This window comes from Malaclemys terrapin, chromosome 1 (genome assembly GCF_027887155.1).
Source record: "Malaclemys terrapin pileata isolate rMalTer1 chromosome 1, rMalTer1.hap1, whole genome shotgun sequence".
NCBI classification, from domain to species: Eukaryota; Metazoa; Chordata; order Testudines; family Emydidae; genus Malaclemys; species Malaclemys terrapin.
The window spans coordinates 244,148,926-244,163,702 of record NC_071505.1 but is presented as its reverse complement, the minus strand read 5'-3'; the positions used below and the strand labels follow the sequence as shown (position 1 = coordinate 244,163,702).

Here is a 14,777-nt window from a genome sequence, read left to right as displayed (position 1 = left end):
TCATTTAGAAAAAGTATATTGGCTTTATGCTTTTAAATGCTCCATATTAAAGTTATCACCATGTATGCAAGTGCAATTGAGTATCTAGTATCAGTTTTAGCCTACAAAAGGATTTTCTTTTTAAATACAGTTCCAATTTATTGAACAAAATTTGCTTTTGCTCTGGACAATAAGCAGAACACGATCTTATTTACTACAACTAAGGAAGATATTTAAAAACTTTAGTTTTTTCATTAAAATACACTAACCTATGAATATGTGAAAAGCTATTTCAGATATCAGCGCTGGGCCTACAATATATAATGGACAATGTGAGAATAAAACTGCCCACATGGAACCCTAGTGAAGCCAATCAAGCTTCGCATGGGTGTACCTGTCCACCTTCATGTTCTCCCTCGCAGGATTGGGACCTTATTTATTACATAAAAAGTTCAGACATCTAATAACCTGATTGTAATAAAAGAAACTGCCAGACTGTAGCCAAACAGTACTGCCAAAATACAAAATAAGTGATTTAATATATTCTGAAAAAATTGATTAAAACATTAATTATATATCTCTTTCTTGATTGTGAGATCTTTTTTAAAATATACACAGTAGGCCAAGTTTAGAGTTTAGCTACTTCTGACTGACGCCATGCAGTTTTGATGCATCTTTTAAAAAGAACTGCATTGATTTTCGTCTTTTCCCTCCCCTGAAAAAAATAGAAAGAAACTGAACAGAAGCCTAAGTTCTCAATTCTACAATAATTCAGTGACTGAAGATCAACAAGCAGCAATACAAAAGTCATAGGATAGACTTTCCATTCCCAACTATCATGCCATTTCTTCTTCAATAATCAAATTTCTTATGTGATCAAGTTAAATAATAAAAACAAGACATTTCTGAGTAGGTGGCAACAAAATGTTATTTATAAATTATTTTTTATCTCCACTAGCTGGATTTTTCCCTGGTGTACAATTTTAGCTAAACTGCATCTAAACACCAGTTAATACATGACCCATTTTGTTTTTCGCCTACCTGGCATACATTTCAGGAGCTTTGCATTGCACATATGTCCTTTCCATATGTCTGTGAGAATATATTCCATCCGCTTTGCTCGCCATAGGAAGTTAAACACCCTTAGGTAGTGGCTCATGCACTCTCGTGTAAATACCTGCAAATAAAATCAATATAGCATCTTAAAATAAAATTACCAGATTTACTATCTGTTCATTTGGTTTCTTTAAATCTTTCTATGCTATCCCAAGCAATGTATCCAGGTTTTACCAGCAGATTACAACAGGAAATAAATCCAAAGCTCCAGGGAGGTTAGTCCCTCTATGCAGGGAGCTGATCTGGCTCAGTCATCATCTGCCCAAGCAATAAGCAAAACACCATTATAAAAGCTGAATCAGAAAAAAATTAGAGTAAAAGATTCCACTACACTAAAATAAAGTCAAAGTCTGGACTGGCACAAGAGGACTTCTCAACACCAAGTGATCAGGCAAGTCTCCGGGATCGCTCTGTGCCACAGTCATAGGCTGTGGTGCAGGGTGAATCGGGGAAAAAAGATTTTCTACAGTGTGAAGAAACTGCCTCAATTTACAGACTACAATGTCAAGTCAGCAATGATGTATCTAAGGCTGCCCAGATGGGCTCTAGAGCACTAGAATTGAAACATCCCTTTTCAGTCCCAGACAACCTCAACAATGGAACAAGCCTTGAATAATGACAGTTTCTTTACACTAGACTGTGTAACCTTCCCTAAGGTTGTCAATACAAATAAGACACTGATTCCTTTTAACCTGTTAGACTATCTTAAGACCCCTAAAAAGAAAGCAAGTGCTGATCTGAATAAGGTAACTTCCGGACCTCTTTTTGGACACACACAGAGCTCTTTCAGTGTATGAAGATATTTTTCTCTTACTTCATTGGGGTGGACAGGAGAGGGAGAGAAACTGGCTGAGTCAAGTGGGAAAAGGAACCCATCTTGGGAAAGACAACAGGAAAAAGCAATGATTAAACCTATCCCAATGATAAACCAGGAACACATACCTGCATTAAAGAGCATAAGTTTCCCCATATACCCATAATCAAGCAGATAGCTGCCAGAAAAAAAGATTAAAGGTGAGTCTCTCTCAGATGTTCCTAGGGATCATGTCACATGATGGCTGGCCCCTTAAGGAAGAAGCACCTAAGACCACCTATGACCAGCTTAATTCATTTTCCAGGTGAGAAGAATGAAGATTCTGCGACTGGTAGATCAGGTGACCAATCAAGCCTCTAATTAGGGAGAAGAATGTGGGAGAGGGAGAAGCTCAAGTGGGAGTCTGTAACAAACCATCTAAGATAGATGGGAAAGCTAGGCAGGACAGACGCATGGGAGCCTGGCTTGAGGAAACAGCTGCAGGTGAGTGCTGCAGCGAGAATGGCTCCTCCACAGAGTAGAGTAAAGGGACTGTTTGGATGATAACCCAGCTCCAGGAAGGAGAGCCGGGGGGGGAAGAAAGACTGAACTGTGACCATTCTCCAGGAAGGAGGGCTGAGGCCTCCTTCATTATGGAGTTCATTATGAAGCACCTACTCTTCCTAACCCTGCTAAAAAAAACACAAACAAACACACAAACACACAAACAAAAACAAAAACAGCATGTGGGAGTGGGGTATGTGGCCCATGAACCCTTCAATGCCAACTGGCAAGGTGATTACAAGAATATCCTGATTCTGGTATGTACATTCTGGGTCACCAAAGAATGTCACATGGGATCTTAAATGAAAGCAAGGATCACACTGGTTGTTAATATCGTTGTGAAATGTATGTACAGATGCTATGTAAGGGGTTACGTATGTATACCGAAAATATGTTTTAAAGTATGTATTAATGTACAGTTGACAAATTGATTTTCTTACATATGAAGTCAACAGAGGGGCAACACACCAAAGAATAAGCCACAGAGGGTTATCCTGACTGAGTACAAACAATAAATTTTGGGGGAATATAAAGAGAAGGCACGGAACACACCCTTTACCCTGCACATAAGGAAAGTAATTGGGCAGTGTGATTACATTCATGAAAGTTGGATCACAACCAGCCTTGGTTGAAACACTACAAAGGACATTTGGGGTGAGATAACAGGCTAAACTAAGGAAGGTTAAGTTTAGCCTCTAGAAAGCTTGTTATGATTTTGTTTTGCATGTAACCCTTTTGTTTCCACTAACCCTACTCACCATCTCTTGAATTTTTGATGGCAAACTTATTTATAGTGAAAACAATACTATAGTTTAGTGTTGTTGTATTATACAGGGAGCTAATCCTGAGTTGAATCAAACAGGCTGGTGTGTACGTTGTTCCCTTGGGGGCAGCAGGCCCAGTATTTCTGAGTGTGTTCAATGGAGAAGGGGCTGGACACTACAGGAGAATGCTTCAAAGGAACTCAGCGACTGGGGTACACCTGTTAACCTGCAAGCCAAAGCCCAGAGGAGACTGTTTAGGTGGCTAACAGGATGATGATGTCAGTAAAGCACAAAGAAGGCATAAGCAGGTTTCCCTCACACTGGAGCCCCGAGGGGAGGATGGTAAGAAGGTGATGCAAAGTCCTGGGTACTTTGAGAAGTGTCACAGGAGGAATCACCAAAAGAAAAAAATAGACAAAAAAACCCAAGACCCAGATTTCAGAAATGCACATGCTCAAATGTTGTATGTCTATTTACCACAACTGAATGTGCAATCCTGGTAATTGTGCATATGCCATTTGGAAAATCTGGGCCCAAAAGCCCAAGTCCAGCTCTCTTGCTTGGTTCTGTCCACCTGCTGGAGACAGGAAAACAATTAAGCAGGATTGGACAGATACCCTCTTTATAGGGAGAGACATGTCATAAGAACTTTGCTCCCTCCCATCTCCATCTCCTGGTATTACGATCAGTACCAACTGTCTGGGCTGGTCTATGGACATTGGAGTGCTAAGCCATCCTTTTTGCTTGATCTCAATGGTTTTATCTGCAGATGCAAGAGGAGAATAACTCTCTCTCTCTCTCGCTCTCTCAAACAAACTCACTCCTGCAAGTTAAAATATAGTTGAACTGAGTCCATTAAGAATAAAAGTCTTATGTATACAGAGATCTAAAGCACTAGCAGAGATATTTTCTAATGCATTCCTGAGCAACACCCAGTGCTTCTCTAAAGCATTTTCCTCTTGTTAACTGAAATAGCAACTGCAAGCTTTCCAAGTACTAACACAACACTTCAGACTGCAGAAATGTAGCATTTTCACTTATCCAGAGTATACCTACACTGGACATGCTTACACCATATATATTTTGATTTTTACATTTGCAACAGTGAAGAGGCTTCTAGAACACACTTTCAGATATACATGAACAAAGATCAACATTACTATATTGTTATATTCTTGACTTGATTAGGAATAAGAAATACAAATGCATTAAATGTTATATGGTTTCTATACATTAGATTTACAGATTACTGTATGATAGTAAGTTACATCACTTAAGAAATTTCCTATATTTCTACGGTTGCTCTTGCCTTTTTCAATTTATAGCAGGACCATAAAGCTCCATTTTCGTTATGGTTCCATCACTATTCCCATTATAAACACTTGGGATCTGTTAGACCAGAAAGCACTTTTTTTTCTTGGGAGGTTTGGGGCACCTTTCAGTTCCCAATAAGATAACTAGGAGTTGAGGATGCCCAGCACTCTCCTAGAAGTGCTCAATATTTCTTTTGCTATTCATGTGGAGTTTTAATATTCCTCTTCAAATATGACCTTCAAGGTCTCCCAAACAAAGGCTTGCTGGCTGGCTTCCCTGTAATTTAAAAATGAAGTGACATTTTGTTCAAAGTGCTCAGTAAAAAATAAACTCAGGATCCATGGAGACTTTAATCCTCCATAAAAAGATGCTAATTTTTCCTACACTGGTTCCTAAAAATATCACTTCACTTGAGAGCATGAGGTGATACTATCAACAATGGCACACAGCCCTTCACCAAACCTAGTTTCTAGTGGACAGCTGTACACCTCAAACCACTCACACCCGATTTTCCTCCTCTACTCAATGAGTTACTCTAGAATAGCAAAAGAGTTGCAGATATCGGAACTATGGTGCATTTGTGGAGGAGCCCGCATCCTGGTTGATGCATGGGGAATAGATAGCAGTGTAGACAATCAAAAGTATCAGAGCCACCCAGACAAAAGTTCCAGGGAAAGAGACCAAATTTCTGTGTATGTTACAAGGAACTCACTGGAATCTAGAGATGTTACTCTAGATGAAGTAGCAGGGGCTGGTAGGGATAAGAACTTATACCTTTTGAAAAAATTTTTAGTCAATAATTCTAACGTTTAATAAACAAACAGTCATATGTTTCACTGGCAACTCATGAACTTCAAATATTTGATCCCATTATTTCTAAGTAGCAGCATTTAAATTTACAATGAACATAATATTCCTTTTTTATGTCCTGTTTAAATCAACTATGTTAGGTACATTCTATGTGTTTAAATTACTTGCTCAGTGTCTACCTTCCTGTAACTACTTTGAAAGGTAGAAAGTTATGTAAAACAAACAAACAAAAATTTACCAGGAACTGGAAAAGTGAAAAAAACTGATACACAGAAAGCATCTGTTGTATTATTGTTGAAAGTCATTTCACCACAACTGAGGATTGCACCATGTTTCCCCAAATGGTAATGTCAAATGGCAAAAATTAAATTAAGGGAGGTGGTTGGAAGAAAAAAAAAAAGTTTATATGGATGAGTAATTAGCAAAAAGAATCTGCCCCCAAAGGATGGGGAATGTGAGACTGGATGAAAAAATTAGAGGCCCAGGGAAGTATTTTTCTCCTTTCTCTAACTATACATCTATGTAAAATACCTTCTGCTGGTCACTGAGACCTTGTTTTAAAAAAAAAAAAAGGCACTGAAATTCTTTACATACGGTAAAAGCATTTTGAACAATAGTGCAACTATTTTCTCATCAGTTTTAATGAATACTGCATATCAAATTTAACTAATACAAATAGATTCCCCTAAATATATTTTACAGTTTCTTGCAAATTATCCCAAATTAGTTGCTACAGTCTAGAAATAATGGCAGAAAATGAACAATCCATTTATTAAGTACTTGCTAAAATCTTGCTGGAACAAATGAATTATTTATTTTAAGTAATGAATGTTTTAACTGTAGCATTTTAGCAGTCATTAATAATTTAGAGAAATTGAGATTTTGGTTGAACTGTTAATACAATGGGTGCATCTGACATGCCAAATAATCTCTTTAATCATCCATTTCTAGAGTAAAAAGGCTATTTTAATAACAAAGCATTTAGCAATATAAATGGATATCTGAGAAATCCACACAAACTACAATATAAAGCCTTACCGTTGCAATTGGCCCATCCACATGATAGTCTAGACTGAAGACATCCCATCCAGTATCACCAGGAGATACCTATATGGAAAAAAAAATGCTACATTTAGTCACGTATCAAAGTGTGCACATTGCTGAAATCTTGTTTACTGTTCCCCCAAGAACTATGAAAAAGCAGTTATGTTTGCCAAAAATGGCTTCTTTCAATATATATTATATTGCTAGTTTTCACAAAGAAATACTATAACAACTTTGTTTCGTTGGTTTAATAACATGTAGATTAAATATCTTTTGAGGCTAAGCACCACATTCCCTCACTAAACTCCCATATTTTACAGAAGCATCTCTGATGCAAGGCTGCCCCAGAAAATATTCACTGTTTATTTTCTTCATGATTCTGTACCACCAGCGTCACAAAGACCCTGCCCCTGGTTCTCAGAGTGGTGACTGAAGGAGCTAATTTCAGCCCCCTGATTCTGGGCTACTAGCCCCTGTATAAATAACAGCAGGACACTCCCTACTCTCTCTTTCTCTCATACTGCTAGTGTTAGGGACCTTATATCAGCAGAGGATCAAACTTAGCAGAGGTAATCTTACACTTTTGGGGGGTGGGGAGAGGATGGAATAGTTGGTGTAGAAGGAGGCTGTGTGTCATCCACCAGCTTTACACCAAAGATTCACTCTAATATTAGATGAGTAGAGACAATTCTCTGCTGGGAATCTCCAGCCAGGGTAAGTCCAGTTTGTGCTGTGTGAGCAATACAAAAAGAATGCGACTCAGCATGAAGAGAGACTAGAAGTTCACCTGATGCTGATCCAAGAGCTAATTTTAGATATTTATACCCAGAAAATAACTTTCATGTCAGAAACTGAAATGACAGAGTACCTCCAGAAGTCTAACATCCAACCGTTTGAGGATCTCGGGATTATCAAACTGTGCATTAGTCGCCCTGACAGCTGTTTCAAGGATTCCTGTCAGATTATGCTGATACAAAGTGGTAGCTGGTCGGGCAAGCTCTGGCCTAGAGGTTACAAAATAAAGTCATTATTTATAGTTTATGATATTGTATAGTATTTACTTTGTATTATGGTAGCAATTGCAGTGAGTTTGTACAACATTTAAACATTTCTCTCCAAATTGTACTTTCAAAATTAAGGACAACTGCCTACATTCACTACCTGAACGACTGAGAAATGAGACATTAAATAACATTGAGAGATTTTAAGTAATTTGTCTATTTGTGTATATAACACAAACATCAGTGCTAGTGCTAGATTCATTACCACTTGATGCAAGTAATTATTTTAAAGATTATTAGTATCTAACATAAAACTGTTCTACAATTTTAGTCACATTTACAATCAGAATGAACTATTATTTATTTGTACTGCATTAATATGACAGCTACCACAAGCAAGCCACTAATTTTAGTTAGTGGTTATGAGAGACTTCTACATACTAATCTGAAGTGCTTAGACTGGCTGATGAAAGTATCTAAAGCCCATAATCCTCAATTCAATAGGAACTTTTTAAAGATCTACATCAAGAGGTTGTTTTTCCCCACTAGAAAGTTCCTCACTATTTATGCGTCAAATGCAGTATTGATTCTATGCACCATCCCTAGTTTTTTTGCTGCACATTATTTGCTTTCTTAAAAAGTGCAACCGACACACTGCATCAATAAAAAAAGTTAGCCAAAGTTGTTTTTGATGTTTATCAAGTTAATGGAAGCTTTGTAATACACAATCTGTTTTGCAGAAAAAGGAGAGCTGCTTAATGGATTTTTTTTTCCTTCTTACACATGAAATTTCAGCAACATGACCACGAACTAAAATAAGATGCTATGCAAGTATGCTTCTTACAAACTCAGCTGGGCACTTATGCCTGCAGTTGAGGGAGCCAAACATTGAAGTTGTGAGCTGTCAGTTGAAGCTGTAATCATAAATATTAACTACACACGCTAAACATTTTGGGGGGAAAAAAAATCAAAGAAATACACTTAAGGATGTAGAAATGTTGTGTTTATAGCAGTGCTCATGAGTGGTGTTTTAAGAGTACTAGAAATAGAGACAGAATTTAGAAATCACAGAGCACAGACACTGGAAATGCAGGCAGCCCAGGGCACATCAGGAGGGAGAGGGTAACAGTAGTTCAGCTTTTAAAGTTCTTGAAATTCTTTTGTACTTACTACTTACAGGAGAAACCAAATTTCAACTAATATTAAAAGGTCAAAAAATCCAGTCTAATATTTTGTTGAATCTAAGGATGTCTAGGTAACCCCTATAATAATAAAATATTAGCTGCATTAAAATGTTTTCTTTTTAGAAAATGATCTGTTGTACATTTGCAAATATTAGAAATGTCATCTTACTTAAGCAAGTCCATTAAGTGTCTTATAAAATCTCCTTGACCGAGAAGTAAGTAGCGTCTCATAGCCTGCATGTGCTCCAGTAAATTGTATTTTTTATTGAGAACGTCCAGCAAGTATTTGCTGGTCTCAAAGTAAGCTGCATCGATTTTTCCCTGAAATGCATTTTCCAAATCTGTGAACAAGTCAGCAGCTGCAAAAACAAAAACAGAAAATACAAGGATTATTAATATACGTATTTAAGAAAAACATTGAAGATGAAAAAAATGATACAAATGTAGAGATATTACCACTTCCACAGATTCTAATTCTCTATTTCTGAACTGACCTATCCATGAAACAGGTCTGGACTAGCCCGTACATCAGTGTCAATCGACATTAGGCAAAGATCGCCAATATTGACCTTCAAACGAAGAACTCATACTATTTCATAACTTTTACAGCAAATATCTGTCTACTTTCTCCAGCTGCTGAGATATTGCGGTATTCAGGATCACACACTGTTCTGCAATCATCCAACAGAACATACGAATAGGATGTTTATGCAAAAAGGAACAAGACAAAATGTGATGGCTTTAAATAAAACAAGTCTTTAAAAGTTGAGAGAGTTGTGGGTTAATAATGTAAATAAAATTTTAAAGAGTTAAATTGTAATCCTGACATTCTATTTAGAGCTAAAAAACACTAGGTCAGACCAATGAAATTGTACGAAGGGACAGAAGTTAGAAACAGTGGCAGAAATATAATAGTGAGATTTAAATTTGGGGGAAGAGGCAAGCAACCAAGAAATGATATACCTGGGGGAAATAGTTGAAATACATACATACATACCAGGAGGGAGAAACCTAGGGCATGTCTACACTTACCTCTGGAGCGATGGATCCAGCTGGGGTCAATTTATCGTGTCTAGTGAAGACCGGATAAATTGATCGCCAAGCGCTCTCCCATCGACTCTGGTACTCCACTGGAGCAAGAAGCGTAGGCGGAGTCAACGGGGGGAGTCAGCAGTCGACCTACCGCAGTGAAGACCCCGCAGTAAGTAGCTCTAAGTACGTCAACTTCACCTATGCTATTTTCGTAGCTGAAGTTACGTAACTTAGACCGACTTGCTCTCCCCCACTTCCTAGTGTTGCAGGAGACTTAAGTGTGAGTGGACAGTAAATTCAGTATTACCATCATGAGCATGCAAAAAACAAGCATCAGGCTAAAGAGTCATAAGATTAACTAAGAAGTTGTGAGATTTTTAGAAAATAATAAATTTATGGTAGTTTATATGCCTTCTGGTGATTGAACCTTTAGAATTCACATTCCAGCTTCTCTCTACAACCATGCAAGCTAGAAAATTAATTTTTTTTTTAAATGAAAGCTGAGATTCTTGTGTAATCACATGAATCCAGGAGCTGGGGCTTTAAGGAAAAACACCAAATATCACAAGACTCACAATAAAAGTTACAAGAATTAGCCGCACCAAAATTAAATGTGGGTTTTCAGTGGTGAGGGCAGAGAGGGAAGAAGGAGTGACCAATACATATATGCTTCAAAACTGCAAGGGAATCACATCAATGAATAAGGAGGCAATAGTCCATCTCTACATGACTCTGGTACAACTGCACCTGGAATATCGTATTTATAGCCTTCACTTCATATTACCATTGACATTGATGAAATTCAATGTGAAACAACAAAAGTTACCAAGAGACTAGATTCCATTTACAAAGAAAGATTAAGGAATAAATATGCATAACTAGGTAAAATGACAAAATGTGTGTGTGGTAGAGCTATAATAGTCTACAGATATTTTAAGAATAAATGGAGAAAAAATATTTAGGGTGATACAAGGGACTGAAACTAGAAGAAACTGAACAAAAGTAAGAAAGGGAACACTGACAAAATATGAAAAATTTCTTAAGAGTGAAATATGTTAGAATGAGATTCTCCAATGGGAAAGGGTTGTTACAATTAAAGTTGAAGTGGACAAAGAACACTAGAAAGTGAATTGTAGGGAATAATCCTGCATTGTCCGATGGATGGAGTTAGTGATCTGGTAGTTTTCCATCATATCCAACTTTTGTCAATTTGAGGGTAAAAAGGTAATAAAGGGAAGAAAGTATTACCTGAAATACCCATTTAAATAAATGGGTGTCATTTCAGTCTTTTGTGCGAATACAACATTTTTTCAGTTGATTTTAAACTTCAAAAAAAAGGTGGGGGGAAATGGAATGGGACTACTGGAATAGGGAGACTATTTACTTCTAGATGGTATACTGTGATTTTAAGGTAGCCAACTGCTTAAACACACTGCCACCTGACTGACTTCTGTAGCAAAAATACTATAAAGTATAGATGAGATTCCATTTTCAATTATATTGTGATTTACTACTATTTTGAAGATGGTTTTTGAAGCTCTAGCTAATATGCAATGTGACTAACTCTCAAACTTTTTTTTAGGGGGGGGGGATGGGGGAGAAAAAAAGTGTCTTAGCTGGACTGGAAACTTTCACACAAGCATAACCAGAACCAATATCAAGACACTCTTTTGCAAACCTAGAAACTAAAACTAAAACCTAGAAACTAAAAATGGGTTATTTTTAATGAATTAAGCATGGCAAGTTGTTTGTTTTTCTAAAATAAGGAACTGGAGTCTGAAAGTGGGAATAGTTAATTTAACAACTTGTGGAACTCTCAGCCACAAGACAGAGCACAAGCACTTAACAGGAGTCCAAAGAGAGCACAGAGCACAGATTATCCAACAAGTTCTTGGAATGCACAGGAGACAACTTATTATAGACTGTGAAGAAAAGGGAGAAGCTATTCTGGATTTTATTCTGAGAACCAGGGAGGAGCTAGTTGAGACTTTGAAGGTGGAAGGCTGCTTGGTGAAAGTGATTATGAAATGACAGATTTCGTGATTCTAAGGAATGATAGGAAGGAAAACGGCAGAAGATAATGGACTTCAAGAAGGCAGACTTTAATAAACTCAGAGAATTGGTAGGTAAGATCCTGTGGGAAGCAGGTCTCAGGGAAAAAAAAAAAAAAGTTCAGGAAAGTTGAGTTTTTTAGAGACCTTATTAAAGGCACAAGAACAAACTATCTCAATGTGTAGGAAAGATAGTAACTTTGGTAAGAGGCCACCCTGGCTTAACCAGGAAAACTTCAATGACCTGAAACTCAAAAAAAGTGTCATATAAAAAAGACAAACACAAGCATGTAGGGACAAAATTAGAAAGGCCAAGGCACAAAATAAGATAAAACTAGCTAGGGATACATAGGGTAACAAGAAAGCATTTTATAAATACATCAGAAGCAAGAGGAATACCAAGGATAGGGCACGCCTATTACTCAATGAGGAAGAAAAGACAAAAAGGGCATTTAGCGCTTCAGCCATTGTTGTCTCAGTTTTCACCAACAAAATTAGCAGAAATTGTACAACTAACACAGTGAACATCACTATCAATGGGGTAGAATATGAGGTCAACATAGGAAAACGACAAGTTAAAAAACAGTTACTAACCTTCCGTAACTGTTATTCTTTGAGATGTGTTCATAGAATCATGGAATATCAGGATTGGAAGGAGGTCATCTAGTCCAACTCTCTGCTCAAAGCAGACAGATTTTTGCCCCAAATCCCTAAATGGCGCCCTCAAGGATTGAGCTCACAACCCTGGGTTTAGCAGGCCAATGCTCAAACCACTGAGCTATCCCTGCCCCATTCCAATGTAGACCTGTGCTCACTCCAAGCACCTCCGCTGGGAAGTTTTTCCTTCAGTGGTATCCATCAGGTCAGTTCCGGTGCCCCTGGAATTGCACTTTCATAGCGCCAGCATAAAGGACCCTGCTGACCCTGATGGTTAGGGTCTTGAGAAAAGGACTCCTGTGCACACCACTAGTGGGTCTAGCCACCATTCGCGAGAAGTAACCACCAATGGAGAAACTGTATTGACTATGTCTAGATGTTGTTGGCTTTGCAAGTATACCATCGCCAGCCATGCTCGGAAGAGTCTGAGTTGAAGTCTTGCATGCTGAACCACATAGGTGCAAGATGTCATGTGGCCCAGGGGCTGTAAGCAATTTCTTGCCATGGTGACAGAGTGATTCTTGAGACTTTCTATAAGCTTCATTATCACTTGGAAGCATGCTTCTAGGAGAGAAGCTCTGGCCTGTACAGAATCCAGAACTGCCCCGATGAATTCTATTCTTTGGACTGGGGAGAAGGTGGATTTCTGCGCATTTATGAGCAGACCTACATCCTGGAAGGTCAACTGTATTAGTCTCACATCTGCCTCTACTTGAAGTATGGACCGACCTCTGACCAGCCAATCGTCGAGGTACAGATAAACCTGAACCTTTGGCTCCTCAGGAAGGCTGCGACGACCAAACACCGAGAGGCCGCCGAGAGACCAAATGGGAGCACCATAAATCAGTAGTGAACACAGTTCACAACAAATCTGAGGAACCTTGTGTGTCCCTGAAAGATCGCAATGTGGAAATAAGCGTCCTTTAAGTCGAGAACGGCGTACCAGTCCCTTGGATCCAAGGAGGGTATGATGGAGGCCAAGGAGACCATGCAGAACTTCAGCTTCTTCATGAATTTGTTGAGGTTTTGCAGGTCCAGAATCGGTCTGAGACCACTGTTGACTTTCGGGATTAGAAAATACCAGGAGTAGAACCCCGGGCCCTTTAGCTCTGGCAGAACTTTTTTACTGCTCCCTCCCTTACGAGTGACTGCACCTCTTGGGCTAGAAGCTGCTCTTGGGAAGGATCCCTGAAGAGGGACAGGGATAGAGGGTGGGAAGAAGGGGAACAACAAAACTGGAGAGTGTATCCCAGCGCTATCATGCATAGCATCCATCGGCCCAACACCCAATAGAAGTGGGATAACAGGTCCACAAAAATGGGGGAATTTGGATACATGAACTGTCTTGGCACATTGCCCTCGAAAGTCCCATCAAAAAGCCTGTTTTGACCCCACCGAGGGTCTGGGGGGTGCAGGCGCAGACTGTGGCAGAGGTCTCCTTCTGTAGCCCCTGCTCCTCCTCCCACTATAATCCTGTCAAGTGGGGGGGAGGGGGAAAGCGAGCAGTCAGCTGTGTCCTGCAGTGCTTCCTCGCGGGGGCCAGGGTATGAAGGCCCAAGGACTTACGTGTGGCCCTTAAGTCCTTTAAGCTGTGAAGTCTGGAGTCTGTCTTCTCAGAAAAGAATGACATACCCTCAAAGGGGAGGTCCCATAAAGTTTGTTGGACCTTGTATGGCAAGATTGAGGATTGAAGCCACAAGCTTCTCCACACAGCTACAGCTAAAGCCATGGATCGTGCTGCAGACTCCACCACATCCAGGGCAGCCAGTGACACCTTTGCCATGGACTAGCCTTCCTCAACGAGTGCCACAAACTCTCGTCTTGACTCCTGAGGAGCAACTCCTTAAATTTTTGCATAAAGTCCCAGGAGTTGAAATTGTACCCGCTCAGCAGTGCCTGCTGATTGGTGATCCTGAGCTGGAACCCCCCGTCAAATAGACCTTCCTCCCAAAAAGGTCTAACTTTTTTGCATCTTTGGCGTTAGGTGTCTGTCCCTGTTGGCCTTGCCTTTCCCGCTCGTTGTCTGCCGCCACCATCAAAGAGCCTGGTGGTAGGTGTGTATACAGGAACTCGAACCTCTTCACCGGGACAAAGTATTTTCTTTGTTGTTTTTGCAGTTGCCCTGATGGGGTCTGTGATAGCATCATTCGGGGGGGGCAACGCCACCCTTGCAGGGCCCATTGCCACCAAGATGTTCACAAGGGAATGGTTTGACTTTCTAATTTCCTCCACCTGGAAACCCAGGTTCTGAGCTACCCTCCTTAGGCGCTTTGGATGCACCTTGTAATCCTCTTGCAGGGGCACAATATCAGTTCCCGTGACCGCCTCATCTGGGGAAGAGGAGGAAGACGCCCGAACCAGCACCGGGCTCTGCTCTTCGCCCTCAGCACTGGCAGAGTCCTGTGATACTCTCTCTTGGTACATGGTACCAGAGCCTGGATCGTGTTCTGGTGGTGGAAGCAGTCTGG

At 39.6% G+C, this 14,777-nt stretch overlaps 1 protein-coding gene across 2 annotated transcripts in view; it reads right to left on the bottom strand.

The window, feature by feature from the left end:
* The window catches only part of TUBGCP3 (tubulin gamma complex associated protein 3), a 118,546-nt gene that overhangs the window by 22,711 nt on the left and 81,058 nt on the right, over nucleotides 1-14,777 (bottom strand). For both annotated transcript variants that reach the window (XM_054011246.1, XM_054011254.1), the window contains exons 14-17: nucleotides 8,739-8,928; nucleotides 7,253-7,388; nucleotides 6,379-6,447; nucleotides 1,021-1,156 (exon numbers count right to left, since the gene is read on the bottom strand). In XM_054011246.1, coding sequence (XP_053867221.1) covers nucleotides 1,021-1,156; nucleotides 6,379-6,447; nucleotides 7,253-7,388; nucleotides 8,739-8,928 — 531 coding nt within the window. The remainder of the gene's footprint in view (nucleotides 1-1,020; nucleotides 1,157-6,378; nucleotides 6,448-7,252; nucleotides 7,389-8,738; nucleotides 8,929-14,777) is intronic.